Genomic DNA, 25,534 nt, shown 5'->3' with positions numbered 1-25,534 from the left:
CACAATAGCATCTTGTACATTTGTGCTCCTTTACATAGGATTTTAATTCATGTCAAGTTGCAATTCATCAGTCACTCCCCATTTGTATAGATAACTATCCCTAAGTAGGTAGTTTTGTTGCAGTTAGAGCTGAACTGAAAATAACTTGAAATTTCAGGAAGATATTGAAATAGTCTAAGTAAAAACTCCCTAATTCATGCAGCAAAAAAGGATAGTTCATTGCAATCTGCAGATTTTACTTTTTTTTTTATTTTTAGGTAAAAGCTGTTTCTACCAGGCAGAACTGCAGAACATACTCTACGCTACATTAAGGCTGTGCTACTCCTTCAAAAGGGTCAATCTTCAAAGGTTCACATTGAGTAATGCTGCATGAGCAGGCAAGTCAAATCCACACTGCTGTCCACAATGTTGTCCATGTATATCAGCTCATTATACTGTGTGAGCTCATGAAGAAGGTCACAGCCATCATCCTCCTTATGTGTAGGAAATTATAGGGCTTATCTGTTCTTATGTTTTAGAGGAAAACCACTTCCACACATATCTAGAAGAGTCTCTTGTACTCAACAATAAACAGCTCATCATGTGTTAGCGACTTGTCACAGATTATATTCATTTCATAGATATTGTTACAAAGACTTTGAAGAGGACCAGATGTTAGGTTTTACTCCTTCGGGATGCTTAGCTGTTCTACCAATAAACCCGCATGACACGATCACAGCAGACAGTATTTTTGGCACTCTTCAGTATTAACCCTTTAAGAACTATATGTAAACTTATACACAACACCTCCTCGAAGCTATTGATGTCATATAATTGAATATGGATTTACATTTACCACATTTCCATTGTCTCCCTGCCCTAGCCTCTGCCTTTACAGATTCAGGTGATCTGGAGGTTTCACTATTCTCCTGGAAAGTATTCACTTTGGACTTGGAAGTCTAGTAGTTTTCTGGGTGGAAGACCATTGTCTTTGATTCCATTTCTGATAGTCGGAGGCCTTTAGGTCCGTTTAAACTGAAGAGCCTGTAATCTCTTGCATTTCCTTTGCAGAGGATAACTTTCCTCTTGAAACAGGCAAATTCTTTGCTGTGGTACCTTGAAAGGTTGGACATTCATTGACACTTTTCAGTCATTGTTTTCTAGTTCTAATTAGAAGAGTCTCTTGTCATGAAGAAATCGCTTTTTGCATGTCAACAATGAGTTACGGGTTATATTCATATGATGGACAGTGTGACAGAGATTGGATGTTAAGTCTCAGTCCTTGAAGATCCTCAGTTGTTTAGCCCACAAGTCCAAATGACATTGTCATAACGGGTTGTATTGTTAGTATTCTTCAGTAATAACCCTTGCAAATCCATATATAACAAGTAATTTTTAAACTTATTATTGGAGGATAAAGCAGTCATTCTGGATCAGGCGACCATTATAGAAATTGAACTGTTTCCATTTTTATTAAGAAGAAAACAGAGTTACTTCTGTAACAGACATCATCCTTCAAAATATTATTTTTCTCTCTGCAGCTCAGGTTGGAAATTACCTCCCATACATCTTTCAGCACCAATTTTACTATCTTTTACCAAATAAAATTCTAGAACTTAGTGCAAAGAAGACAAGTCCATATTAAGAAGCCTCCTGTACTGCAGTGTAAATATATGCATTGCATATATATATAGATAAAGAAAAGAAGAGAAGCCAAAGTGAACACAAGCTGCTTAGAAACCAGGCTGGAAAATAGTAGGGAACCAGGAAACAGTGGAGGACTTGAATTAATACTTTACATCTATCTTCAAAGTAGTAGCATTCCAAAATTACTAAATAATCAAGGGATAAAAGGAGTATTTGAAATAAGTACAACAACTATCATTAAAGAATAAGTGTCAGAGAAAATAACAGGGCTATCGACAGATAGGTCCTCTGGACCCAACAGGGTGCACCCTAGGATATTAAAGGGAGTAGCTACAGAGATGGTGGATGCACTCGCAGTAATCTTCCAGGAATTCTTAGACACTCCTTCCTTGGGAAGGTAACAATTAAACTCGATAAAGGGGAGTCATGTTCGGAAGATATGTTGAGTTTGTACATGACATTGGTGTGGCCTCTTCTAGAATGCTGTTTTTTTTTCAGTTCTCATCTCCCTGTTATAGGGAGGATATTATTAAACTGGAAAGGGTCCAGAAGAGATTTACCACCATGTTGCCAGGTATGGAAGGTTTGAGTTATAAACAAAGGCTGGATAGCTGGGGACTTTTTCAGTGGAGCGTGGGAGGTTGAAAGGTGGCCTTATAGAAGTTTATAAAATAACGAGGAGTATAGATAGAGTTAATGGTAATTGTCTTTTTTCTGAGGATGGGGGATTTCAAGACTAGGGGGAATATTTTTAAGGTGACAGGAGAGAGATTTTAAAAAAAAAAGACATGGGGAAATTTTTTTTTTTGTTTTTACACAGAGCGTGGTTCGTGTGTGGAATGAACTTCCTGAGGAAGTGGTGGATGTGCATACAGTTACAACATTTAAAAGTTATTTGGATAAGTACATGAACATGGAAGGTTTGGAGGGAGATGGGCCAGGAGCAGGCAGGTGGGACAAGTTTAGCTTGGGATTATGATTAGCATAGCCTGTTTGGACCGAAGGGTCTGTTTTTGTGCCGTATGACTCTTTGACTAATGGATGTAATATATTTGGATTTTCAGAAAGTTTTTTGATAAGGTACCTCCTATTAGGCTACTCAATAAGAGACCGTAGCATTACAGGTAGTTAATAACGTGGATACAGGATTGGCTAACTCACAGAAGACAGAGTTAAGATAAGGAGGGCATTTTCAGAATGGAAACCAGTAACCAATGGTCTGCCACAAGGATCAGTGCTGACGCTGCAGTTATTTACAAAACATATTAATGAAGTGGATTCTGGAAGTGAACGTACTATTGCCAAGTTTGTAGATGACACAGAAATTGGTGGGAAAGCAAGTGGTGAGCATGACACAAAGTGTCTTCAGAGGGACACAGATTAAGTGATTGGGCAAAAATTTGGCAGATGGAATATGATATGAAAAATGCAAAGTTATGCAATTTGGCAGGAAGAACACAGAAGCCGAAAATTAATTAAATGAAGAAAGACTGTAGAAGACTGCAGAACAGGCAGATTTTGCAGTCCTCTGCATGAATCACAAAAAGCTACTATCCAAGTTCAGCGGCTAATTAGGAAACGCAAATGGAATGTTGGCCTTTATTTCAAAGGGAATGCAAAATAAAAGTAGGAAGGTTTTGCTTTTAGAAATGCTAGCTCAGGACAATATTAAGATTCAAATGGATAAACACAGGTTAGTTAAGACAGAGCAGCATGGATCTGTTTGGAGAAAATCACATTTAACAAACTTTTTTGAGGTTCTTGATAAGGTAACAAAGATGGTTGGATGAGAGTTTTTAAAAATTCTTTAACAGAATGTGAGTATCTCTGGAAAAAATAGCACTTATTACTTATCCTTAATTTCGCTTTAAAAGTGGTGGTGAGCCATCTCTTGACTGTTGCAATCTTTCTGGTGCAGGAGCACCAAGTGTTGACAGAAAGGGATGTCCAAAATTTTGACCTGATGACTGTCAAAAAACAATGATAGTTCCAACTCAGGATGGCGTGTGGCATGGAGGGCAACTTCCAAGTGCAGGTGTTCCCATGCATCTGCTCCCTTTGTCCTTATAGGTAGAGGCCACTGGTTTGGAAGGTGTTGTTAAAGAGGCCTTGCTGAGTTATTGCAGACTAGCTTGCGTATTGTACACTGTATGTCAATGGTGGAGCGAATTAATGTTCAAGGCAGTGGATAGGGTGCTGATCATTCATGCAAGTTGAGAGTGTTCCATCACTTGTATTTTGTTGATGCTTTCGGAAGTCTGGAGGCGAGTTTCTTCTCCCAGAAATCATAGCCTCTTATCTTATCTTATCTTAAAGCCAGAGTTTTAAATAGCTGGTCGGTTAAGTTTCTGATCAAACTCCTAGGATATTGCTAATGGGCCCAGTGTACAGTCCAGCCATGGTAATTCAAATGTCCTTTGTTTAGCAGTGAGGTAAACAAAGAGGAATCCTCTCCCTGAGATATCAAACTAAGAAAACTGTGAGGAACGTAAGGGGCTGAGAAAATGTTAGAATCATAATAATCAACTTTAACATGCCAAGGCAATTGAGGCTGTGTAACCTAAGCATATAACTTCTGTTCAAATCCTGACTGTTCCGTTATAAAAAAAATCTCAATGGTAGATGTATATTTCAGAAGTAGCAGCCAAAACAAAATTTAAAGCTGGTGCTTTCTAACCTGCTGGTACAAAATTTTTAAAACTTAGACAGAAAAAAAGAAAATTCACCAAATTTGAAAATTTTTTTTCTTTTTGCAACCATGATCCCTCTCCACTAAATGGAAAATCTTAGCAATTATTACACAGTCTGATTCTTATTTGTGTCATACACATTCAGTTGCAATATGATCAGTGAAGTGGTTGCTATCTTCAGGATGATGCAACATCAATAGCAGTTTCAGGACTTCAGTGACTTTTAACAAGGAACCCACTTGCTGTTGTAAGTTACATGTGTAGCCACAAGCTGATAGCCACCTCTGAGCACCTCTAATTGTTGAGTCAAGAAGCAAAGAAGTGTTATCTTCCATTAAGATGAAGTACATTAAAATTCAGTGTAGTTGAAACATTGAAAAAGCTTCAAGTTTCAATGGCAAAAATGAAAGTGACATATCTTCCCAGGGAAAGAATCAAATAGTTTCCAAAGATGCATTATCATGAGCCCCCATCAGATTTTAGGAACAGGTTTGAGGTGCTCAGAGGTTCTGTGTTACTTGCTTGTCTGTAAGAAGCAGAGAAAGCAAATTACACAGTTTTGCAGCGTGACCATATTTAATGAGTATATTTGTCAGATGAAATAGGAACTTCCCTTTAATAAGTTTTATTACTAAGAGACATTCCCCTTCTTTGAACAGGTTTTTTTTTTTTAAATTGTGCTTTTGCAATGTTAACAAGAGTATTAGCATCAATCCCTGACAGTGTTTTCCTGCAAATTCTTTCAAAGCTTTGTTCTTCAAAACTGTCTTCTAAAAGTAACAAATGAATTCCCAGTTCTTTGCAGATTAAAGAAATGAATTGATGATTTTGCAATGAGGTTAGGAATACTTCCAATGCAACCTTCACCGTGCAGACCTTTAAAAATGTGGCTAAGATACTCAAGTCCCAACTTGCTCTTGAAAGGAGGGCAGTATTCTCAATCATGCCCACAATGCTTTATAAAGGTAAACATTCAATCTTTTTCTTTGTAGATATGGTGAAATTCCAACTGGACAACAGATAGAGGCTTACCCACTGAAGGGACGTAAATAATACATTACAGAATTTCCTTGCACCAACTTCAAGGAAACGACTGGAGATAAGTCACCTGAGTATTTGCTCTCTCTCTCTCTATGAATTTCAAACACGATTTTCAAAGCAGAACATCTCTCTAAGGTGGAAGAACAGTACCTGAAAAGGCAGCATTCAACAGTTTTCATCATGATGTGGTGAGAAGTAGAAGAAATAAACTAAAGTCATATTGGTTTTAAAGGAGAAGATATATTATCTATTTATGGAAAAATTCCAAGAGACGAATAATTTCTGGTCCTTCGACGGTTGCATAGACCATCTCTATCTTAATCTCCACAGTCTCCTTGTTTATCGGTCTTCTCATCAACTGTCAGCAATCCCTTGTGATGGTGTTAATTCAGAAGTGAAAAAATCAGTGTCTGCTACGGATTCAGAGATAGCTCACGAACTCTCAGTCTTGCAGTTTCTCTCACAGTGAAGACATTGGGTGTCAGCTGTTAGAGGTGGTGGTGGATTGTTTGCTCAAAGAGCTGCCCTGTCTTTCTCTCACACTTACCATTCTCTCTCAGTAGCCGGTCTTGTTAATTGGAAAGTCTGGACACCATTTGCATCCATGGGTGGTAATCTTGGTTGTGACTGGACATCTATTTCCTGTGTGTTGACATTAGTAAAGTGAACCATAATAGAGGCTTTAAGATTGCCGTTGAAAGATTTCCTCTGCCCTCTATATGAGCTGGCACTCATTCTGTGTAAAGCACCATTTAATTGGTGTAATTGTGACCCTACTCAACTAGCGTGAGGTTCTCATGGCCTATGCTTGGCATGTGGGTCTTTGAGAACAGTCATGTTTGTTAGTTTGTTCTTCCACTTGATTAACAAGATCCTTTTAAGAAAGCATTGATGTCACTGTTCTTGGATTTTGATGTGGTGTCTGAACTCTTTTCCAAGCTTCAGCACTGCAGCAAAATATAGGGAGAACCACTGCCTGATAGACCTGGAGTTTATCATTGGGTATAATAACATGATTCTTGAAAACTTGAGTATAATTCACCCTCCACTGAGCTATTCAGTGGAATACCTCTTCATCAATGTCAGCTTTCTGGGATAGATTGTTTCAAAAATTTAGGAACCGAGGAACATTTTGCAACATTTACATTACAGTTGAAGGCACGGAATTAGATTTATTTGAATGTGGATTGGTATCTCCATGCTCATAAATAGTCCCGTGCTGTTTCAGTTCTTCAGAGTAAGCACTGACTGATGTGTTCTCAGTATAATGTAACTCTGTTAGAGAAACAGTTGTCATCTTGGTTTTTGACTTCGGCCAGTTGAGGTTGAAGTGTTTTACCATCAGTGCAATGTTACTGCTACACCTGGTGGTGCCTATCAGTATAAAGTTTCAGTGTTGCCGTAAGAAATATCAAGAACAATATTGATGCATTGGTGTAATCCTACTTAATGCCTGCTTTATGAGAGGATTCTGTTTTTATCAATCAACACCAAGTCAAAATCCTGAAAATCTCGTCCAAAGCCCTTTTGTAGGAATGCTACTAAAAATATTGCGATGATTCAAGAAGGCCCAGTACCACCATTTCACAATGCGCGTCTTGCTGGGATCAGCCACACCTCTTTTTAAAGTTCTGATGAGTCCATACAGGACAAGACTTTTATTCCAAAGCTGACAGTTTTGCACTTTCACCCAGGAAGGTCATCTGTTATATAAGATGGAAAAGCCACACTGTCGTAGAAAGCATGCTCCTCTGAATTTTTGGTGGAAGTACATTGTTTGAGAAGAATGTCTATTAAACCCGTGTTACATCTGACCTAGCAGGATTGATACTGGAATGTGTGCAAAAAGTGGAACCGTTCCTTTTCCAGAACTGACAAACATAAGAACTTAAAATATGTCTATCCAGAGGGAGTAAATTTCAAATGAGGTTAGAATTTGTTTCTATGGTCACCGTGCACCACCATTAGCTACACTGCCTGTGACAAACCACATCCACTCAGTGCAATGACGGTAAAGATGCTATTTGGGCTCCTTCTGAGGCCTAAATCCTCAGTGGAAACAATATCAAATAGTGTCTTTATCAGTGCATTATTTAAGAATTAAAGTTAGTTTGTGATTCAGTTGGCATCTCACTTCATCCTTCCAGCGACAATGTAGACCAAGACACTCAAGGTCTGCTCCTAATAAGGTTAGTCTGATTTAAATGAGATATTCCAATACCAAAATAAAGCAAACTAATTATATACTTACAAGTGCAAAGAAATTAATTAGCCTGAAATTCTAAATAGTGCATTCAGGCCAAGACTCAACAGCGTTGGAGGTGCACAAACATATTTCATGTTGGCTTTTCGAGCCAGCAGAAAGGGCAGACTTTCATTCCGTTGTCTTAAGCTGTACTGAAACCTCTGAGGTATAGAAGATGCCCACCATCTATTAACACCCTGATCACCAGCAAAAGAAGAAAGAACTTACTCTTAAAAAGAAAAGTTTGCAAATTCATCAGGTGTTTCAATTAGCTAAACGCAACATGTTGCTGGAAGAATGAAGTACTAATCTAAGTAGCCGAGCAGAATTTGCCACTGATTGACATGCATTTTTCATTACCTACTTCCCCACCAGTGTAGAGGTCGGAGTTCGTAGGGTGAACGATAACATCACTGTCAATTGCTGCAATGTCAGCCTGTACAACTTGTAACTATAACAGGCAAACAAACATACAGAACATCAACCATGATGGAAAGAAAACGATCAGACCGGAACATTGGCATATCTTTTAGAGGGGACCCCTGCAAAGAACAACTACAATTTAAATCCATATGGAGCAGGCAATTCAGAGGCCTTTCAGAACTGAAAGCTTAACTTGATGATCAATTGAATTGACCTTGAAATTGAGTCAGATCCAACACAGTCTCAAGGTCTGAATCTGCTTTCCTTATTCCAAATCATCATCACATCATCAGTTTTATCTTAAATTTTAAAAACCATTTTTCAAAAGATCCTTACACCCCGGTCAAGCAAAATTATTAATACCTTTGTTTTAATCTTTTATTCCAATCAAATAAGGGAGGCAAACACATAGCACTTGATATTTAGGGCAATGATCAAACGTAAAGTTGGTTTGCAAAATCATCATTGAAAATGGTGTGGCTTGTTGTGTTATTTTTTGATCTGAGCTGTATGTATTTTGAAATTTATTTTAAGTGAACAGATCTTCCTGAAAAAAAAAAAGGGTTCTGCAAAATCTTTACATTTATTTCTCTATGACAAAAAAAGAATAGAGACCGCTCAAATTCATATTGGAACTCATCGTTAGAGCAATAACAATGATGAACAACATGATGGTAGAGAAGGCTAGGGCTATTCTGGGTTGCCAAAGCAAAACAATTAGCTGAACAAATTTCAGCAAAATATTTTGATATTTTCGGGCAGCAATCTTTATAAGGAACATTTTTACTGATTCATTGTTAAAAAATACTTAGTCATGATGTTTTTAAACACTTTGCTTGCACAATTAGAAGGATCTTTTAAAGCATGGCGGAGTCCACTCACAAGAACAGGTAACGGTGAACTGGGGCGAATTATGGAAAAGTACTCACTGTCGACATCCAGAAATCCCCAGTGAGGAATAAACAATCATTATTGTCACATTTAGCCCAGAATCAGTTATGCATTTCAAATTCCATAATGCTCTCAGTCAACGTTACCTGCAAAGTCACATTTTATTTACCTAGGTCATCTTTAAGCTCAATGTCAGCACTGGTAGGATTGATAATGGCCTCCACTTCGAAGCTGGCTATGTTACTGAGTTCACTGTGAATGAGGTGTAACTGCAAGGAAAAGCATTGATACAAAAGTAACAGGGTAGAAGGGAAAAACAAAAGGGAAAAATAAATCACAGCAGCAGAGGACAAAGGACAGCAAGCTCTGTGGAAACATTTGCTCTGAAACAAAAAGTCTTTTTATTTTATTCTTTCTTCAATTTTCTCCCCTATCCTCCATTCCTAAGGACACTCATTCCTGCACTGTGGTACAATTTAACACATGGTGGTGGCTGTCTTTAGTTGGTTTTGAACCTGAGATCTCTACCCAAATGATACCAGGGAAATTTATATCCTAATTCAGAGATTTCATTCTGTACTTTTTTGTCATATGCAACCTTTGATAGTTATGTTTCTTACTAAAACATGGGTAATTTTAGTTAAATTCTATTATCCTGTTACAAATATATGATTTGAGTCCCTTTTTTTAAGCAGCAAACCTGGTTTCAATAGAGCAGCCCTTGGGAAAAGGAGCTTTTTCTGAAAATATGACAAGTGGCACAATATGCAACATGTTCAATTCTTGGCTCTTACGGAGGGACAGAATGTAACTTCAATACTCCTGCCCTGAATTCCTGATCTCTGCAGCAATGCTGTGCTAAAACACCCAAGGATACATCGTTACTTAATGCTGGATTATTGATGTTTGATGGAACAATTTGCATCCTATTCTGACCATTAATTGTCATCTCTCCCACAATTCTCCACCTCAATCCATCCTAGCTTTCAGTGCTTTGATCGCTCTTGTAAGATTTGTTTCAATGATTAACCACTGGTCCTGCTCTCATTAGGACGGTAAGGAAAAGCCAATGAGAGGGGAAATGCTGGATTCCATTGCCCTATAAAAACTATTGTAAACAAGTCTAAAATCTGTTTAAGGAGACAGGACAGGGTGACAGACATGCGGCAAGCAGTCAAAACAGTAATACACAGGTTACTAAAGAGGCAAGGAGAGTGAATGGACATAAAATCAATTGTGGGGAGCCAAGTGTGAGAGAAGGAAACTGCAGAACAGGGAGGAAAGCAATAGAGAAGAACAGAGTAGACAAACAATAGCAACAAGGAGCTAAGGACTAGGCATGGGGAATTAACTGGAGGCAGGATTAGATAATAAATATAAATTGTACGTGAACATGACCCAAATTGTGAACTCTCTAGAAACAATTGTCTTGTAATATTTATATTATGTTGATGCAGTCATGTTCACATAGTTAAAGGAAGAGCTAAACATAAAAGCTGGGTGAGAAATGGAATCTACAGAACAGAGCATTGGAGCAGTTCTGGTACTAATATATTTAAGGAGGACACTCTAACATTTCCCGCTTAGCACCCAAGGTAAATTTAACTTCTGAAGACAGAAAGACGATACGAAAGAAAAATGGTGCTTCTCAGCTTTAGTGCAGAGCAATGCTTTGAGGGGACCAGGAATGGGTTTCAAACATTTGAAATGCAAGGCCTGAGAGAAAGGAAGGGCTTTTCAAAGAGAGATTTAAGAGGAATTTAAAAGAAATTTAAGAATGCTGCTTCCTAATTGCATACACATTGGAAAATCTAGTGTTTTTCACTTGTAACCCAATTGACTTATCAAACTGAATGGGATACCATCAACTATGTAATCAAAAACCTATGGAAAACCCAACAAGGCTAGTGTGCAGCAGCTATACAAACATCAAATCTCAATAATTTATTAAAGTCCTGGGTTCAAGCCTCACCTGCCCTCGAGGTGAACAGGTCAATTAGAAAATATCTAATTACCTTTTAAAAGTCCCAGAGTTATCAGTACTTCAGTCTACATTTGGAATAATTATTACGATCAAAATGTATTAATTATGTTCATCAGTGAAAAATGCTGAAACATTTTGCTTTCGTTGTTGAAAAGTAATCCATCCAAACTTTCTTTTATTTTCAGTTAAACTGCATGGAAAGAAGGTTTTTTTTTAAAAAATGATGAATGCAATCACCTCAAGAGAGCTTGAGAGTCTAACAAAATTAAATTCATTACTTGACCTTTGATTTAGAAATAGTACAGAAAGGAGAATTAGTAATTTCTTTAAAATGTCAAGGGAATCTGGAATGATAGTTAAAAATACTGGAAAAGGAATTCTAATTGTTTTCATCAATTGCAAAAGGATCAGCAGTAATTTTATTGGATAAGAAGAAATACGCTCCATGGGATCTGGTAACCCTTCACCTGGAGACAGTACCAACGTGAAGGAAGTTAAGAGCTACACAGTGTAGGGGATTGTAAAGCAGTTGCAGCAGGGGAGAAAAAAGGAAAGGCATATTTACCAGGTACTGTAAATATAGAACAGTTTAAAAGGCTCAAAAGCTAAAGTACAGATTGTAAATTGGACAATTCTAGTGCTATGAGATAACAAGGTGTAGAGCTGGATGAACACAGCAGGCCAAGCAGCATCAGAGGAGCAGGAAGGCTGACATTTTGGGTCTGGACCCTTTTCTGAAGAAGGGTCTTGGCCCGAAACATCAGCCTTCCTGCTCCTCTGATGCTGCTTGGCCTGTTGTGTTCATCTAGCTCTACACCTTGTTATCTCAGATTCTCCAACATCTGCAGTTCCTACTGTCTCTGAAACAATTCTAGTGCTATGCTTGTTTTGGTGGAACTGACCAGGAAATTGAATAAAGTTTATTAAAGGAGTCAGCTAAAGAAGCATTTGGGGAATTTGTGCCATTAAGACTAAGACTATCATGAGCCTCACTAAGAAAGGTATGCTGAGGTGTCATTCAGTAATGACTGTCTCTGGGAGATTCAGAAGACATGCAGTCATTGCTGTGGGACATTGTTATAGTCCTAGAGGTCCACAACACAGGAAAATGGACCTTTGGTCCATTCAGTCTGTGTCAGTCAAAAACAAGCACCTATTCTAATCCCATTTTCCAGCACTAGGCCCATAGACTTTAATGCCTTGGCATTTTAAATCCACATCCAAATTCTTCTTAAAAAATGTTATGAAGGCTTACGCCTCTAATACCTTACAGGCAGTGGATTCCAGATTCCCATCACCATCTGGGTGAAAAAAAAACTTTTCCTCACATCCCCTCTAAGTCTTCTGCCCCGGTCATTGATTCCATAACCAAGGGGAAAAGCTTCATCCTGTCTACCTTATCGATGTTCCTCAATTTTATACGTCGCAATCCTGTCTCTCCTTATTCTACCCTGTTCCAAGCAAAACAACCTCACTCTGTCAAATCTCTGTTCATACCTAAAACTCTCCAGCCCAAACAACATCCTGGTAAACCTCCTCTGCACCCTGTCCAGTGCAATCACATCTCTCCTATAATGCAAATTCCACAACTGTACACAATACTTTAGCTGCGGCCGTAACCAAATTTTTATGCTGTATCAGCATTAACCGCCCTGCTCTTAAAACTCTATGCCTTGATTAATAAAAGCAAGTATTCCATATGCCTTCTTAACCCCTCTATCCACCTGTCCTGCTACCTTAAGAGGCTGGTGAACATTAGTAGCAAGGTTCCTCTGAACCTTGGTGCTTCTCACAGGCCAACCATTCATCATGTATTGTTTCTTCTCCCCAAGTACATCATCCGACATTTATCCAGACTGAGTTCCACATATATCCTCCTGTAATCTAAGGCTATCTTCCTCCTACCCCATAAATTTTTGCATCATCCATAAACTTACTGATCAACCCTCCTACATTCAAGTTTAAATTGTTTATATACATCACAAACAGAAAGGGCCCTAACATGACCGCTGCAGAATCCCACTTGACACAGGCTTCCAGTCACAAAAACAGCCCTTGACCATCACCCTCTGCTCCTTGCTACTCAGCCAATTCTAGATCCAATTTGCCAAATTTCCTTGAATCCCATGGGCTCTTACCTTTGCTCTGAGATTCCCACTCAGGATCTTATCAAAATCCTTGAAGTCCAAGCAGACTATGTTGAATGCATTGCTCTCATTTACACACCTTGACACTTCTTCAAAAAAATTCCTTCAAGTTGGCCAAATATAATTTCCCCACAATAAAAACCATACTGACTGTTCTGGAATGATCCCTGCCTTTCCAAGTTCAGATTAATTCTGTCTCTCAGAATTGCTTCCAATAGTTTCCCCACCACCGAGGTTAGACTAACTGGCCTATTGTTTCCCGATTTGTCCCTTGTTCCCTTCTGAATAATACTGCCACATTGGCTGTCCTCTGGCACCTCTCCTGCAGCCAGGGAGGAATTGAAAATTATTGCCAGACCACCTAATATTTCCTCTCTGGCTTCAAGGTGACTCAACCACAACATCAACTGAGTGAGGAAAATAAGACATCTCATCTCCCAGAGTTGGAAAGACTGAGATTGCACATCATGTAACATTTAAGATAGCATTGATCTGAATGCCTGTAATCTCATGAAATAGTCTTTGCTGTATCTGCTATTCCACCCATAATTTATAGCTCATACCTACCATAATTGGCATGCTAATTCATATTTGATTCTGATTCATGTTAAAGTTACTACAAGGTTAAAATCTTGTTGCTAATTTCTTTAATTGGGGGTCATTTAGTAATTTCAGCTATTTTGGATTATGGTTCCCTACTGGGATCATAACAATTACTCAATGCAATGTGCTTAACTTATAAATATTAAAACCTCAAATTCAATCGACAGCAACTTTATTCATAGCTTAAATGAGAAATGCCAGTGATACTTCCAATCAATGAATACTTTTTAATAGGTTCTTGCATGAGTAACTCACCAGGATACCAACAGTGATGGAAAACTATCTTGCTTAAGGGAAGATCTGACATTACTGAAATTATGTGGACATGAACAGTTTGCCCATCCTGGATGAAAAGTTGGTGACCAGCCAACAGATTCAGAACAAGTCTGCTCCACAGCCATAATATGATGCATTGAAGAAGAGTGGGATTTCCGCCCCTTAGGTGCTGCCAAGATGCAACATGTCCCAGGTCAATGGCCCCATGGCTCCCTGTATAAAGAAAGCAAGGGGCAATAGGCAGGGATATTTGGATAATTTAGGGAGAAGTGCAACTGGAGTGGGTTTTAAAGTCCATTGGTTATGTATAGCTTCAGGGTCATCACTCCACAATCACTGGGAAACGTGGGGAGGCAGGGTCTCTAAGAAATACAGCAGCCAGTTTGGGGACTTGAACCTATGCTGTTGTCTTTACACCATACCACACTCCAGCCATTTAGCCAACTGAGCTAACCAAACTCCGAGTGCTGTTATGTAAGGAAACTGAAAGCTAAATTACAGACTACAAGGTCACACAAACTGCTGAGAGATATGTGACCAGGTTGTCTGTTTAAATGTTGGGTGAGGGACAGTACTAGATTTTAAAAAAGAAACAGGAACTTGCTTGGCGCCCCAAGTTACACATTTTTTTTTTTTTTTTAAAAAAGTGCTATGCAGTCCTTTACAGCTGTTCACAGACAGACCCTCTGTTTAATTGCTCAGACTGTGCAGCACATTCCCAAGAGCTTAGGTGGAGTGGGGCTTGAACGCAGGAATCTTCTCAATCACAGATAAAAGGGCTAGCATATCAAGCAATTGGTTCATACAATTATCCAACAGGTTGTTGGAGTACAGAATATTTTGCCAAGTAGAAAAAAAATCCAAATTGAAGAAGATACATTGCCATAGAAACACTGCAGAGCAGTAGAACCAGTTTAGGACTAGTCTGGCAAAGCGATAGCAAAGATATAACAAGTTTGATTACTTTTTCTGAACCAAATGGTTCTGTAAGATTCTACAAGATTTTACATACAGCATGCACATATGAGGAAAGGTGGAAGAGGGAGCAATAAAGGAGTCTCAGAATAGCTGAACCATCATCAATGGGAACAATGTTTTAGGTTTTGAGAAGAATTGCTCTGGTTGCTATGTGCAATGATATATTTGGATACATACAGATATACATAAAAGAAAGGCATTATTTCATGCAGCACCTTTCAGGACTTTTAAGATATCCCAAAAGAACTTTACAGCCAATCAAGAACTTCTGAAGTTTAGTCATTGATGTAATGCACAAAATTGGGCAGCAAATTTACACACAGCAAGCTCCTACAAACAGCAATGTGATATTTACAAATTTATGTGTTTTCGCTGTGTTACTGAAGGATAAATATTGGTCAGTACACTACTCTTTTTCGAATATTGCCATGGGACCTTAGTCGTCCAGCTGAGCAAGCAGACTAGGCAATGTTAATAAATGATCTAACATCTCATTGGAAAAACAGCATTCTCTCATTACTGTATTAGGAATGTCAGTGTGGATGCTCTATGCTCAAGTGACAGTAACGAAGAATGTACTTAGAATGCTGCTAAATAGAGCAACCAGTGCAATTCACTTCCCCAAATGTAATAAAACAAACAGATTCTCCCAGAAATCTTTTGACACTTTTTTTTTAAAAAAAATCAATGCAATCAACCAAAACCCAAATTGCTGTCATTTGTTCACGGTTAAACACTTCAGTCTGACTGAAGTCTTAATAACTCTGCCCACCTAGACATGTACAAGGATTTCCTCTTATTTTTAGGGGACAGAATGAATTCTATCTATATGTTTAGATATCAATCCTACCGTAGTGAAAGAAAAGCAATAAATGTTCAGAGAGTGCAAGAAGAGTGGCAAATAGCCTTAATTCTGGTCCAAAATGTGCAATTCTGATCAAAGGAAGGGAACCACTTAAATAATATTGTTGGTGATATCATTAGGGTTAACATTGATTGACACCAATAATCTGCCAATTTAGTAACAGGAAAGGGTGGCAGAAACAAATGCAATCACAACTTTCAAAGGTGAATTGTTAAATATTTTAAGAGAAACAATTTAGAGGGTTTTGGGCAAAGAACACAAGAATGGGTCGAATTGGATAGCTTTAACAGATCTGATACTGGCACAATGAGCCAAATAGCCCAATTCTGTGCTGTATCAATCTAAGACTCTCTGCACCTGCTTTAGATTAAGTAATACTCACAGTCTTGAGTACTGGAGCACCCTTACTTAAGATAATTAAAGGTTAAGGCTGCAATGTTTAAAATTAAGGGTGGAGGAAGTATTCTTCCCGCAAGATAGTTTTCTCACAAATTCATTCACTTATATGAGATGTATAATTTAAAGTGCCATACACAAAAATGTACAACTAGGAAAAGGGCTGAAAATTAGCTAACCAGTACATCAGCCACTTCCCTTCAGCCAGAAGTCTTTTTGGCATTAAGCGATTCTTAACAAGAATACTTCATTTTTGCCAGATCATTGAAGCACTAGGCTTTGATAATGAATATTTTTATTGTACATCTGCATGACTTTGCAAGTGTGTCAAAAAGGGGATACTACACCAAAAATAGAGTAGACTAATGGCCTTAAGTTCTCCCTTAAGTGACCTCTACGTACTGGAGATATCACAATATATTGGTGTGACATTCATGATTGCGTCAAGTTATGGAAAGCAGTATTCATGCATTTAGTCTAGGCGGTAACATAACATTTTCATGCGGACATCTGTTAAATATGTAAATAAGAAGACAGGAATGCCAAAGTTCACTAAGAACCCTGCCATTTCATTTCGCAGAGTATCAATACCTTTTGTCCAAGAAAGAGGCTTTTGGTGGAAAGAATGGTAAACGTGTCTCCAGGATTTCCCTCAGTAGTGCTATCTGCAGATGCTGCTTTGCTGACCTCTGTTTGCTTCTTCTGCAGTAAGAAAATATATTTTTTTAAAACACATTGAAACAGAGTTGTGTGTTTTATATGTGCCCAGAGAATTACTTTATCCTCAGATTCTCAGTCACTACAATTCAGAGTAGTGGTTGAGAGACACAGTCAGGTTCTCTGCTCATTTTGTCGGTTCTTGCAAGAATGGCTACACAAATATATCACTAACAATCTGTGAGAAGTGAAATTTCCAGAGATCAAATATTCTCCACTAATATACACTTCCATTTAGCTCTATTTTCCATCACTAATATACAGAATGCATAAGTTCTGTTTTATTTCAATATCTGCTGTATTTACAAGCATTTGCTTATTACATCCAGGATCCACAGACAGGATTTGCTATTCCCTTGAACTACAAATGGAGGAGGGGATCTCAACTCCTATTCATACCAGTTTTGTTATTTCATTCCAATATATGGGGGTGGGGAGGAGGAGATTCAAAAACTCTGATCATACACGCACAGGAATGATATTTTCCAACATGCAAGGTTGTACACTGTTGTACACCGTACCTCTTTGTACACTGTCCCTACCTTACAAACTATGCAAGAGGTCCGCAATTTCGCCCTAACATATATCCAAGTGTCTATTATGTAGAGAAGTGAAAATCCTAAATCTCTAATTTAGATGACACAGATTAAGAATACTTGAGTAGGCTGATTGGAAAGAGGGAACACACCAATTACTGTTAATAAAGTCAGGAACAATTAACATACAAAAATAACACAACAGTTTAAATTGTTCCAAAACACTTCAACTGTATAATATTAAAGATGCTGCTATGTGTTTCTAAGACAAAGCCTATCTCAGAGTTATTATAAGAATTGTAAATAATGAACGTCGTCTCACTGTGCAAAAATATTCACCCTCAAGTTCACAGTTCTTGCAAAATATTACCCTATCTCTAACCATTGTCTTCTCTTAAGGCCTTTAGGATGTTGTTGTTTTGTAGCTTCATTCCCATTTGGTCTGCCATGACCAGCTGTCTGAAATTTACAGTTAAACGGTGATCCCAGCAAGAATATCTAATTGCCCTAAAGCCCGAATGATATGTTCTATGAGTACAACACTTGTGTGTCCTTTGCAGCCTTTAATACAGCTGACCACACCATCCTTCTCCCAAGATTCTCCACTCTAGGTCAGTTAAGTGGAACCGCCTCTGCTTGATTCTACTTTTGCCTGTTCAACAATTTCCAGCATTTTCTTTCTGTTACCACTGAAGGTGCACAAGGTGTCTTCTTGACACTCTCCTCTTTGTCAACTACATGTTGCTCTGACTTATATTATCTGAGGACTAAGGGGCAGATTCCACATGTTGATGATATCCAGTTCAAACTTTCTGTCACTGCTCGTGATCCTTCAATGTTGCTGTCCTGATTGTTAAACATCCAATCCTAGATGAGTCACAATTTCCTCCAGTGAAACTAAAGTGAAGACTAAACTATTGTCGAGAGTTCCTGTCTCACATTTCAATTCTTTCCATTTCTCTCCACAGTAAATGTTTCAAACTGACCTGCAATGAGTTTTCAAGCTCATATTTCCTTAATTACAAAGAAGATTTACTTCCACTTCAAAGATCGAGTGCTTCCACCCCACCTTCTGCTTATCCAGCAAAACTCACTCATTTCGTTGGCACATTCAGACTCAAAATTATCCAGATATTGATTCAGTTCCATTATCATTGACTCTAAATTTTAGCACACCTAAATTTCTGTTCTATGTATTTACACAAAATTATTTTCACCCTTGTTTTGTGCTTATCAACATGGACTCCTAGTACAGGCAGTTCTCCTATAACACTTCTTGCGTTCTTGTGTGACCTCGCACTATAGAAAATCGCCATAAAAATTGGGTTATAGGGAAATCACTATAGAAGTTCGCTAAACCTGTACAGCAGAAAGTTTGTGTTATCCAAACAGCGTCCATTATTCATCAATCATGTTACAGCTAATTCTGGTTAAGGGAACACCCATTATAGCAGAACTACCTGTACCCCACTACCTCAAAATTGTAATTTTTATCTTTGTGTTTAAAGACCTTCAAGTTCTTGTCTCTTCATATTTCCGTAGCTTCCTCCAGCTATTCAACCGACCTGAATTCTTCTTAGACTCTGTATTTGCCATCTTTTTTATCCCAGCAATGGCAACCATGGCTTCAGCTGCCTTGGCCCAATTTCCTGCATTTTCTCCCTAACCCCTGTTTATTCATCTCCCTCTTCACCTTTAAATTTTTCATATTTGACCAAGAAATATTTGAAGAAAGAGTGTAAACCACATTCTACAAATACTTGTATTAATCGAACCAGTAAATGCTCAAAAGCCAAAACTGGATCTTTGGTACCAAAATCCCTCACTTACAAAAACTGTAGAGATGATTCAGAGACAAAAAGTTCTGAAGTACTGAGTGCTGACGAATTACCATCACATGTATCTTGTTATCACAGCAGTGCAAGTTGTACCTTAGCCCCTCCTTTTCCAGCTCCCTTTTTGCCTTTCTTTCCTCCAGTTTTCTTGGGAGATTGTGAGGACTTTGCTTTTTTTGCTGGTGGTGGTGTGATGATGGCTTCAAGCTTCCCTTTAGATCCTCGTTTCTTAGACAATAGTTCCGGATGAATGTTAGGTAAGACACCGCCACTTGCAATAGTGACGCCTTTCAGCAGCTATAGGGACAGAATAAGCATTAGAGCTAGGATTTCACTTTTACAATAAACTATAAACAGATGTATAATAACATGTTAAAATAATGAAGTTAAACATAGGTCCATGGCATGGATTTTCGCAAATTCAGGGAGACTTTGTTGAGGGGTGAAAATGGTGGCAAGGACCCCATTTCCAAGGTTTTGTTTTGCAGTGTGATATTTAAAGATGTGGATTGGTTTACATCACAAGCCTGACTTCCTGGTCTGGCTGACTCCATTGTGAGTACAGGCATGTCCCAGTCCTCTTCAATTTTCATGGAGCTGGGCCAAATCTTAAAGGCTGTGTGGATCAGGGCACCTTATGTGATCAATGGATGAACAATTTACCAAAGGGATGGTGCATGGTCTCCAAACAGAATAGACTGTCAGGATTACAAAATAAAAAAAATTTGCTTTGCTTGAAGTTATTGTGACTGTTGGGGATTGAAAGTTAAAACATAAATGCTGTCAAAAGGTCAGCAGATTTCGCATTATCTGGAAACAAGGAAGACATGTTGGACTCTAAACCGTAATAAATAAGTGATGAAACCAGAGCAGTTGGTGAATGAACCTATCATACTGTCAGAGCATACAAAGGATTGCCAAGGTCACCAACATGACAGATAGCTTTTATTCTCATTTTACCGACCTACATAGGCATATTGGAATTTAGAGCTAGATATCTGAATGGATTCTTGCATGCGACAAAGCATAAAACGTAACACAAACTATTGATAATAACTCTCATACCAAGCGTTTTTTCAGCCTTTTATACAAAACTTGGATTCATAACAGAATTATGATCATGAAAGCACCTTTGAAGTGTTGCTTGCAAGAGTTTTTTTTTTTAAACACATAAAAACAAACAGTTGCCAAGCTGAAGTATAACAGCAATCAGTGATAACTGGAAGCGTGCTTAATGCATTGTCTTTTAGAACCATCTTAAGACTCAAAAAGCAAAGTATTGCAGAGATTAGATAGGTTGGAGTTGTTTTCCTTAGAGCTGAGGGGGTATCTGATTGAGGTATACAAAGTTCTGAGGGGCACAGACAGGGTAGAGGGAGAGAGAGAGAAAGCTTTCCTCTGCAGAGGGGTCAGTGACTGCGGGCACAGTTTCAAAGCAAGGAACAGGATGTTTAGAGAGGATCTGGAAAGAAAAAATCCCCATAGGGTTGTGGAACTCACTGCTGAAAAGGTCGATAGAAGTGGGAACCCTCAGGGCATTTAAGAACTATTTAGATGAATATTTGAAATGCCACAGCATACAAGACCATGGGCCAAGTCCTGGAAAATGGGATTAGAATAGATGGATGTTTGATGACCAGCATGGATACAATGAGCCAAAGAGCCTATTTCAATGCCGCAAAAACTCTATGAATGTATGACAGTCAGCTGCAGATGTGCTGCCCATGACAAGTAGGGAAAAAAAAATACTTGACGTGTCCTATCCAACAACTTGCATGACTATTTCAAGTTTTTGTGGTACATTCAAAGTCAATGACTTAGGTTTTTTTTCGCTTCTCCTGCAGACCACCATTCATGTTGCATATTCACTTTCCTCCTTTACTCTATCTCCTGAGCTAGTGTAACGACAATCTTAAACATATTTTTTCCACACTTGAAGGAATCACAGAAAACCTCAAAAAGTCTATAGGATACAACATACCTGGTTCAGTTCTTCATCATTTGCAATAGCCAGCAGGATGTGCCTTGGGGTAACTCTTCCCTTCTTGTTATCTCTAGCAGCATTACCAGCCAATTCCAAAATTTCAGCTGAAAAATAATCAGTTTGTTAAAGTCATCATGGCAGATGAAATCATCTTGCTCTGAATGTAGAATTAAAACAAAAAGGAAAGTTGGCATGTGTGTCAGCAAATAGAAGACTCAACATGCAGTACATGCACCTCACTCAGTGAAAAGTAATTAACTGATTTGCTCAGCAGAAGATTTAATTCTCCTCACGTTAATGTTGAAAAAGTTCGTATCTACAAAAGATGTTTCCACATTTATGCAACAAATAGGTCAAAACTTTGATTAAAGGAAATAAAATGGGAATAAAAGAATCCAAACTTCTGCTTATCATGTATTATATATAAAATGAATCCTTTGTCAACACACAGATACTTCCAACTAAAGATCTGTAGTACTCCTCAGTACCTGAAATCTTAAATTCTCCTCATTAAGTTTGCAATTTGTACAATAGCACAAAATTAAGCCATAAACCTATTTTACACGTAAAACTTTACATTTCAATCTGAATTAATAATGCAATGTAACTTCTGGTCATACTGCTGTGTCAAGATAAAAACGATAATTTTCAGCAGAGGCGTTTAGTCTCACACATTTCGTTTAAATCTACCAGTGCTTCACTTAAAATTTAAAAGCACGCGCAGAATAAACTAGGTTTATAAACTCTAAATGAGAATGGACTGTAAAGGATTCAGTGCTGGCCCCCTTGCTGTTTGTCATGGACCTTAATGATCTAGCCTTGAATGTAGGAGTTATAATCAGCAAGTTTGCAGATAACCCACAAAAACTGATGTAGTAAATAACGAAGAGGAAAGTCTCAGATTAGATGATGATATAGATGGGCTGAACATTTCAGCAATAAATTCCATTTGCCAAAGTGTGAGGTGATGCATTCTGGGAGGACTAACAAGGTGAGGGAGTACACACTACATGGTAGGACCCCAGGAAGTACAGAGGATCAGAGAGATCGTGGTACACATGTCCATTAATCCTTGCAGGAGATGCAAATAAGATGGTTAAGACGACATTTGGGATACTTGCCTTTATTAGTGAAAGAGCAGAATACAAGAGCAAGGTGGTTATGATAGAGTGTAAACAACATTAGTTAGGTGACAGCTGGAGTATCATGTATAGTTCTAATCAACACACTACAAGAAGAACGTGTTTACACTCAAGAAGGTGCAGAAGAGAATGACGAGGATATTGCATGGGCTGGAGCTATTCAGGTCTGAAGAGACACCAGGTAGGCTGGGAGTTTTCTCCTTGGAGCAGAGAAGGCTGAGAGGAAATCTGATCAAGGTGTACAAAGTTCTGGAGGGGGACAGACAGGTAGATAGGGACAAACTTTTCCCCTTAATACAGGGGTCAATAACCAGGGGTCACAATTGTAAGGTAAGGAGCAGAAGATTTAAAAAGGGAGTTGAGGATTTTTTATTTGCTGGAAAATGGGATTAGAATAGATGAACATTTGATGACTGGCAATGAACACAATGGGCTGAAACACCTCGTTCTGTGCTGTTAAAACTCTATGACTCACCGGTCAGATATTCCAGAACTGCAGCCATGTACACTGGAGCACCGACACCAATTCTGTACTTAGGATGTCCTTTCTTTATGTAACGTAACATTCTTCCAACGGGGAAAATAACCCCAGCTTTTGCAGACCGAGAAATCTTGGTCGTTTTCTTCTTTCCACCTCTGCTGGACATGATGATCACAAAAGCCTACACTCTGATCAAAACAAAAGCAGTATTGTCAAAATTTGTTTCATGCGTAATGGAATAAAACATGAACTATCTACCCAATCTTGACTGTCAGATGCTAAATGGATGAAGCAAAACTAAAACTTTAATTAAAATATCCAAAAACTTAAAACTAAACCCTTTCGCCAAACAACCTCCGATTGTCAAATACTCCTTCCTGCTTAAAAGAAGTCACCAAAAATGAACATTGTCAAAAAAAATCACAAGCTTATCCTGTCTTAAATGAATACTCCAGAACTTGTTTTTACATTTAGATACTGACGTACAATATAAAAATACAGAAAGCCTGCAGCTGGTTAACTTTTGCTAAAAGCCAATCATTTTAAGCAGTTTGTTCAGAAGTAATTGGAATTGGAATTGGAAAACCTCTAAGCAGGCCTTCTATTTTTGCTGGATTTAAACAACTGCAGAGTTATTAGTTCCAAATGTTTGTAAGCTCAAAGGTCAATCAATCAATCAGTCACATCACTGTCATTCTTTCCCCATATATCAACAGTTGTATTTTTCTGCCCAAGTTGCTGGCTTGTTACTCTATAAATTAATGGTTCAGTTTGGTGAAAAGAACATACCATAAAATTCACATAGCTAGTGATGTGCAAATCAACCTGCAACTCATGACAGAAAAAAGATACATCACCTGTGAATAATGTAACAGATTGCACATTGATTTTTGCCACTCTGCTGTTAACTTTGTGAAAACAGAATCTTGCCTTTAAAATCCTACAATTATCATGAAGTTGTGCATTTTCACATTGGTTGGCTATTAAACTAAATGCAAAATCATTCAGAACTGATCTAGTATCTTAAAAATGGGCTACCATAAGTCTCTAGGGACATCAGCAGCAGTACAATTGTATTGCACCACAATATTTCCACATGCCACATCCTTCAGTTTAACATTACATCTGAGTAGATCAAGCAAGTTAAGTCTGACAATGATGTGTGACTTCTCTCCCTACACCAGGTCAGGGCATCTGGAATCTTGGTGAAAGACAAATTGCGTTTCTTCTTAACCAAGAAGCTTGAGAAATAAAAAGGAAGTTTTTTTTTAAAAAGTTGGTACATGGGTTACTTGCAAACCCAGTATTTGTTGTCCACCTCTAATTGCCCTCAAGCAAATGTTGGCGAACTGCTTTCTGGAACCACTGTCGTCCATATCGCGTTGGTATACCTGAATTATGTTAGGCAGGCAGTCCCAGGATTTCGACACAGAGATGGTGAGTAAGGAAACAGTAATGTAGTTCAGTCAGAATGGCCCAAAACCCGGAGGGAGTCTTGCAGTGATGTTATTGCCCTGCTGCTCTTGTCCTTCCAGGTTCAGGACTATGGGGCAACGATGGGAAATAGTATTAACTGAAGTACTTTTGCAGAAACAAGAGGTTGAAGGGTTTCCTTCTATGCTGCAGCAGTTTTATAATTCATCAGGTGTGTATGGAGCAAGGGAATTTCCTTATTATGCAAATATGCTTTTGTCAAGACTTGTTAAACAAACTTGTTTTTGAACAATGTAATCCTCTTGGCCTACTGCTATTCCTGCACGTACAGCACCTTTATTATTATTGCAACACACTTCACAGTGGCAAGATAAATTTAAATGCCAAATCAAAGAAGGTGAAGAGGGTGGTCAAACAGTTGGGTTCAAGAAGAACTTTAAATGGGAGAATAGGGAAGGAATGAAAGAGCTAGAGGCAAGGCTATAATGTTGGAGCAAGTTTGGGCTGAGTGCCATAAGCTGGACAAGTTACAGAAATATAGACAGATACGAAGGGGCAGAAAAACAAAGTAAGAATTTTGAATTTCAGATTTCAGGAACCAACAAACAAAGGTTAATGAAAAGTTTGAGAACTCTGAATTTGGTATAATTTAGGATTTGGCATAAGTTAAGGCTTATGAAGGGTGAAGAACAGAAATCTAGGAAGGAAATCAACAGAATATTCAGACTGGAAGCAGACCAAGCTTTGAATAATTGGTTCAGTAGCAGAATGTCGGTGTATTGATTAACTGTGCTTGAAGCTGTTTATCAGAAGTGGGTTACGTACTTATGCTACCCTGTTTATTTAAATTATGTTGATTAATAGGAAAAAAATGAACTTAGCTGAGCCCTGGTTCACTTGTGAAGCCAGAAATTAGTTGAATAGCGTCACACACAAGCAAATTCTGTCAATGCATTTTGCAATTCAATTCTATGACTTGCAATACATTATGAGTTCTGGTTTGTGAATGGAACTGAAATAATACTTGACTTGGCAGCCACTTCACAGAACATCTACGTTCTGCTCGCAAAAAAAACCCTGAACTATCTGTTGCCTGCCACTTTAACGCACCACCCTGCTCCCTGGCCAACATCTCTGTCTCTGGGATAACAAGGTGTAGAGCTGGATAAACACAGCAGGCCAAGCAGCATCAGAGGAGCAGGAAAGCTGACATTTCGGGTCTGGCCCCTTCTTCAGAAAT

General features: G+C 38.4%; 1 protein-coding gene across 6 annotated transcripts in view; it reads right to left on the bottom strand.

Annotated features, from left to right (window-relative positions):
• Nucleotides 1-25,534, bottom strand: part of LOC109913697 (core histone macro-H2A.1) — a 38,192-nt gene that overhangs the window by 5,732 nt on the left and 6,926 nt on the right. For 4 of the 6 annotated variants that reach the window (XM_048603577.1, XM_048603579.1, XM_048603580.1 and 1 more), the window contains exons 2-6: nucleotides 22,855-23,048; nucleotides 21,235-21,341; nucleotides 19,350-19,550; nucleotides 16,757-16,867; nucleotides 9,086-9,185 (exon numbers count right to left, since the gene is read on the bottom strand). In XM_048603577.1, coding sequence (XP_048459534.1) covers nucleotides 9,086-9,185; nucleotides 16,757-16,867; nucleotides 19,350-19,550; nucleotides 21,235-21,341; nucleotides 22,855-23,026 — 691 coding nt within the window. In that variant the 5' untranslated portion in view covers nucleotides 23,027-23,048. Of the gene's footprint in view, nucleotides 1-7,962; nucleotides 8,054-9,085; nucleotides 9,186-16,756; nucleotides 16,868-19,349; nucleotides 19,551-21,234; nucleotides 21,342-22,854; nucleotides 23,049-24,251; nucleotides 24,398-25,534 lie in introns of those variants that run through there. The other 2 variants (XM_048603581.1, XM_048603582.1) reach the window with 2 other exon arrangements.

The sequence above is a fragment of the Rhincodon typus genome, chromosome 12 (genome assembly GCF_021869965.1).
Source record: "Rhincodon typus isolate 14 chromosome 12, sRhiTyp1.1, whole genome shotgun sequence".
Classification (NCBI taxonomy): domain Eukaryota; kingdom Metazoa; phylum Chordata; class Chondrichthyes; order Orectolobiformes; family Rhincodontidae; genus Rhincodon; species Rhincodon typus.
Note: the sequence above shows the minus strand (reverse complement) of the source record. Positions and strands in the feature narration are given on the sequence as shown.